General features: G+C 52.8%; 1 protein-coding gene across 3 annotated transcripts; it reads left to right on the top strand.

The window, feature by feature from the left end:
- The first annotated feature begins 231 nt into the window (after nt 1–231).
- On the top strand, nt 232–5,776 carry HSP90AB1 (heat shock protein 90 alpha family class B member 1). Of its 3 annotated transcripts, XR_001553981.2 has the most exons (13): nt 232–364; nt 449–595; nt 736–942; nt 1,165–1,324; nt 1,475–1,608; nt 1,913–2,221; nt 2,339–2,504; nt 2,686–2,876; nt 3,126–3,273; nt 3,533–3,801; nt 3,928–4,039; nt 4,260–4,593; nt 5,246–5,776. XR_001553981.2 is itself a non-coding variant. In XM_015857715.2 (12 exons), the coding sequence occupies exons 2-12, from the start codon at nt 449–451 to the stop codon at nt 5,353–5,355; spliced, it is 2,175 nt and encodes a 724-aa protein (XP_015713201.1). In that variant the 5' UTR covers nt 233–364; the 3' UTR covers nt 5,356–5,774.

Below are 5,776 nucleotides of genomic sequence, written 5' to 3'. Positions count from 1 at the left end.
TGTCCGTGTCCATCACTGTGTGCAAAGAGCCCGTTCTCAGTAATGCCCGCAGCGCCGCCTGCTGCCATAGGGTAGAACTGTCCGTCCTGACGCGACCACCGCCGGGGTCGTGTGGAACTCTCTGGAACGCAGCGCTCTCACCCCGCCTACGCTGTGCTCCTCCGCGGGCCGCCGCCGTTAAAGGGGGGCGGGGATGGGCCCACCGCGCGGCCTGCAGACATCACCGCAGCGGGTTGCGGCGGTCTGCAGGGCCGCTTTAAGGCGGAAGGAGCCGGCGGGTTGGGCGGGGCGCAGCGTGCCTATATAAAGGAGCCGAAAGGGGGTTGCGGGCTCTTTTTAGCACCACCCGGCTGCAGGCGCGGAGGTACGGCGGGCGGGGGGTCGGGGCTGGTGCTGTGGGCTGTTATCGCTGTGTCCCTGCTACACACGGCGTGGGTTTGCCTTGCAGATGCCCGAGGAAGTGCAGCATGGAGAGGAGGAGGTGGAGACGTTCGCCTTCCAGGCGGAGATCGCTCAGCTCATGTCGCTGATCATCAACACGTTCTATTCCAACAAGGAGATCTTCCTGCGGGAGCTCATCTCCAACGCCTCCGACGTGAGCCCCAGCGCTGGGGGGGGCGAGGGGGCTGGGGCGGCCCTGGGGGTGCCCTGGGAGCAGCGGGGTGAGGCACGTGGTGCTCGGCGGCGGCCGGCGGGCAGGGGGCGGCAGCGAGCGGCTCCCGTTGTCTCCTGTAGGCGCTGGATAAGATCCGCTATGAGAGCCTGACCGAGCCATCCAAGCTGGACAGCGGCAAGGACCTCAAGATAGACATCGTGCCCAACCCGCGGGAACGCACGCTCACCTTGTTGGACACCGGGATCGGGATGACCAAGGCTGATCTCATCAATAACCTGGGCACCATCGCCAAATCGGGCACCAAAGCCTTCATGGAGGCTTTGCAGGTGGGTCGGTTTGGCTGCTTTGGGGCCTCCAGCCCTGCTGTCTTCTTTGCTGTGGGAGCTGCTGGGCCACCCCAACACGTTTCCGCAGCAGGGAGGTGCTGAGGGCAGGGCTGGCTGCTTGTCGGCACTTGTGCCTTTATCTGTGTGTGCTGACCCAGCTCTCTGCTGATTGAAGCCATTACAAACGCTTCCTGTGTCCTTACTTTCCTTCCACCCTCACAGGCAGGTGCAGACATCTCCATGATTGGGCAGTTTGGTGTGGGTTTCTACTCTGCCTACCTGGTGGCTGAGAAGGTAGTTGTCATTACCAAGCACAACGATGACGAGCAGTATGCTTGGGAGTCATCAGCTGGGGGCTCCTTCACTGTCCGGACTGACCGTGGTACGTATGGCACAAAACCAGCTGTATCTATCTCTGCAATCCTTTAAATCCTTCTTAACGTTGTGCTGTCAAGTTAGTTATATTCCCAGAGCTGGTCCCCTTGTACATTGCCCTTCTATACACCCACACCTTTGTCATCTCACGCTATAGGTGAGCCCATTGGACGGGGCACCAAAGTGATCCTGTATTTGAAGGAGGACCAGACAGAGTATTTGGAGGAGAGGCGTGTCAAGGAGGTGGTGAAGAAGCACTCCCAGTTCATTGGATACCCCATCACCCTTTATGTATGTGAGAGAAGTGAGGGGGGACCCTTGGGAAAGCTGGAGGGAGGGGTGAGAAGTATTGAGAGGAGGATATGAGAGAAGAACGGCTACTGTCTTCTGTGGCCAGAGGAAATTGATTAGAGGCAAATGTAGTTGATATTTAGACATGTGTTCAGTCTTTGATCTGTGCTGCTGAATGCCATCTGAATTAGCTATAGAGGGAGGATGCCCTTTTTGCTTGTCCAGAGAATAAAGATGTTCTGGTAGCGGTTGTTTGGGGCTAAAACAAGGCTTATGGCCCTGATTCTTGTCCCTTTATCCACAGGTGGAGAAGGAGCGTGAGAAAGAGATCAGTGATGATGAGGCAGAGGAGGAGAAAGCTGAGAAAGAAGAGGAAGAGTCCAAGGATGAGGAGAAACCAAAAATTGAGGATGTGGGCTCTGATGAGGAGGAGGAGGGAGACAAAGGCAAGAAGAAAAAGACCAAGAAAATTAAGGAGAAATACATTGACCAGGAGGAGCTGAACAAGACCAAACCTATTTGGACCCGCAACCCTGATGACATCACCCAAGAGGAGTATGGCGAGTTCTACAAAAGCCTCACCAATGACTGGGAGGATCATCTGGCGGTCAAGGTGGGTCTCAGCCCTAGTGCTGAGGAGCAGCAGTTCAGCCTGCCCAGTGCAGGTGCTTGTAGGAAAGCTTATAAGGTTCAGACAATGGCAGCTCTTTTCTCATTCCTTGCCCTACAGCACTTCTCCGTGGAAGGGCAGCTGGAGTTCAGGGCCCTGCTCTTCATCCCACGCCGTGCTCCTTTTGACCTTTTCGAGAACAAGAAGAAGAAGAACAATATTAAGCTTTATGTGAGGCGTGTCTTCATTATGGACAGCTGCGATGAGCTCATTCCTGAATACCTGAGTAAGAGCCCCCCTGTCTCAGCCTCCCAGACTGAGCTGGGACCCCCCAGCCTGTGCGTTGCTCCCAGTGCCCAGTGGCTGGCAATTGCCAATTGCAGTGGGCTGATAGCAGTCTGTGTCTTAACCTTTCTACTGTAATGAAGTCCAGAGATCTTAATGTCATTTCTATTTCCCTTATTTAGACTTCATCCGAGGCGTTGTAGACTCAGAAGATTTACCTCTGAACATATCTCGTGAGATGTTGCAGCAGAGCAAAATCCTCAAGGTGATCCGCAAAAACATTGTCAAAAAGTGCTTGGAGCTCTTCAGTGAGTTGGCAGAGGACAAGGAGAACTACAAGAAGTTCTATGAGGCCTTTTCCAAGAATCTGAAGGTGAGGGCTTGGACGTACTGCACTTGGAGGAGGGAGGGACCTGTGATCCATCTCCTTAGGAACAGGCTTGTTCCAGCACCACATATTCTTTATGAGGGTGTTGGGCTTGAGGTGGGTTTCAAAAGTGCCTTAGAGCGCCTCTGTAGGCAGTTGGACTCTTGTGGTTAGGAGCTAGTTGTGTCTTGGGGATAGCCAAGTGTACTTAAGTTCCATCCTGGAGTCCACATGCATGTGTTTTCTGCTCCCCAGCTGGGCATCCATGAGGACTCAACAAACCGAAAGCGCCTTTCAGAGCTGCTGCGCTACCACACATCTCAGTCAGGTGATGAGATGACTTCACTTGCAGAGTATGTGTCCCGTATGAAGGAGTCGCAGAAGAGTATCTACTACATCACAGGTGAGCCAGATCTCTCTCTGCTGATGAGGTACATGATCTGTCTACCAGCTTTAAATTCTTCCAGGCAAGTCTTGCTGCCTTTAGCAGGCTCTCCCTACTGAAAGAGACCATTTCTAGGTGCTGGGGGAGGGATACCAGGCCCAGAGCCATAGCTGCAGCCAACTTCACATCAGGGGCTCTGAGAGACTGGTGTTTTTTACTTTGCTGTAAGCAGCTCCTAAATCTTTATGACATTTTGCTTCTAAACCCATAAACACAGGGGAGAGCAAGGAACAGGTCGCCAACTCAGCCTTTGTGGAGCGTGTGCGGAAGCGTGGCTTCGAGGTGGTGTACATGACAGAGCCTATCGATGAATACTGCGTGCAGCAGCTCAAGGAGTTTGATGGGAAGACCCTTGTGTCAGTTACTAAGGAGGGACTGGAGCTACCTGAGGATGAGGAGGAGAAAAAGAAGATGGAGGAGAGCAAAGCCAAGTTTGAGACTCTTTGCAAACTCATGAAGGAAATCTTGGACAAGAAAGTGGAGAAGGTGAGATGGCTGAGGAGCTCAGCCAGGGCTGCGTCCTGGGCTGGTGGGAGGAGGGCTGGGCCCCTCCGCGATGCAGACAGGGGTCCCAGCTCAATGCATGCCTCTCATCTCCCTCATCTCCTGCAGAGGAGCCGCTAAAGGAGACTGAAGGTCCCAGCATGCACTGCACCATCTTGCTCTAAGCAGCCAGGCTGCAGGCGAGGGGCACTGACCCAAATACGTGCATTGATGGGAGACGGTAAGTGTGGGAAATGTAGCGGGTACCGAAGGTGCTGCCTGAGCTTTCCAAACTGTTCTGTCAAGCAATTTTGGAGCTGTTTTGAAGGATCCCTGTTTGCTTTGGGCTGTCCCCAGGTGAACCTGGGATGATTACATGATGGGGTGTTGTGTGTTGGGGCTGGGTCTGTTCTTGGGTATACTGGGAGCCTTGCTCTTCTAACTCTTGGCTACTTTGTCAGGTAACTGTCTCAAACCGGTTGGTCTCATCTCCCTGCTGCATCGTCACCAGCACGTATGGTTGGACAGCAAACATGGAGCGCATCATGAAGGCTCAGGCACTGCGTGACAACTCTACCATGGGCTACATGATGGCGAAGAAACACTTGGAAATCAACCCTGACCACCCGATTGTGGAAACGCTCCGTCAGAAGGCTGATGCTGACAAGAATGACAAAGCTGTCAAAGACCTGGTGGTTCTACTCTTTGAGACTGCTCTGCTGTCCTCCGGCTTCTCCCTGGAAGATCCTCAGACCCACTCCAACCGCATCTACAGGATGATCAAATTGGGGCTTGGTATGTGAAGCTACTGGAGAAGGTCCTGGGTGAGGCGAGATTTCCTTAACCTGCTGTGAAATCACCTGTCAAGTATCTGCAGAGGTGCAGACCTATGGCCCCTTCTCACCTTTGCTCCTGGCTCGACACCATATAGGTGCCCAAGGTGTCTGAGCTGGAGCTTCCTACAGAAGTTAGTAGGAAGGGGTGAGGTGCCTTGGCAGAAGCGGGCAGAATAGTTTCCTGTAGCCTGTGCAGCAAAGGATGTATAGCTGGGACATGAGAGGAAGGCCAGTAAATGAGCAGTGCTGCTGTGATATGCAGAAGTAGCTGGGTGTGTAAGGAGGCTGGGGGCAAGTGGAAATCTTAAGCAAGGTTGTCCTGGCCTTATGGTCAACACCAGGCTGCCCAGGTGACATCACTGATGTTCTATTAGTAAATGTCAGAAGTCTACCACGGGAAAGAGGGGCCCATCTGTTCATAAGAGCTTGCTTACATTTAGGCTTGTCTCAAACTGTGTTTTTAGGCAGAAATGTCAATCAGGGAGTGCTGTGGCTTGGCATGTTTCCTGGGTGCTCTTGCTTGGGGTCCTGACTGGAGCCAGCCTTTATTGTGGGACTGTGGGAGTCAGGTGTCTCTTGGAAGCTTCATTTCTTTCCCTTTTCTCTCCTAGGTATTGATGAAGATGAGGTGATCACAGAAGAGTCCAACACGGCTCCTTCTGATGAAATCCCACCCCTGGAGGGAGATGAAGACACATCCCGCATGGAAGAGGTGGACTAAGGAAGGAAGTCTCTTCCATCTCCTGCCTCTGTCCAGTCTCATGGCTGTTTAGAAGAGGGGTCTCTGGTCCCACCAGCTGCTGCTGGCTCCTTAGTGGTGTCTTCTGTTTTTATTTTTCCTTTTTTGTAGTGGGGAATGGAGACAGGACTCCCTGTTTGTCAGTAATGAGCAAGTCAGGCAGCCCTAGGCACATCTACTGTGTGCATTTCTACTTGTGTAACATCATCTAATGAGGAATGGATTTGTGGAGGGGTCAGTCTTTCTCACGCCCCATGGGATCTCCTGTGCTCAGCTGAGGTGAGTCCTCCTCTCTCCAGCCCCCCAGAGTAGGACTGTATTTTGTTTGGCTTGGTTACTTTTCATTGATTTTCCTGATGTTTTGTTCTACTGAAATAAAAGTGTCAAAAGAACAAGGTTTACA

Source organism: Coturnix japonica, chromosome 3, assembly GCF_001577835.2.
Source record: "Coturnix japonica isolate 7356 chromosome 3, Coturnix japonica 2.1, whole genome shotgun sequence".
NCBI classification, from domain to species: Eukaryota; Metazoa; Chordata; class Aves; order Galliformes; family Phasianidae; genus Coturnix; species Coturnix japonica.
The sequence above is the reverse complement of the archived record's forward strand: the minus strand, read 5'-3'. Positions and strand labels throughout refer to the sequence as shown.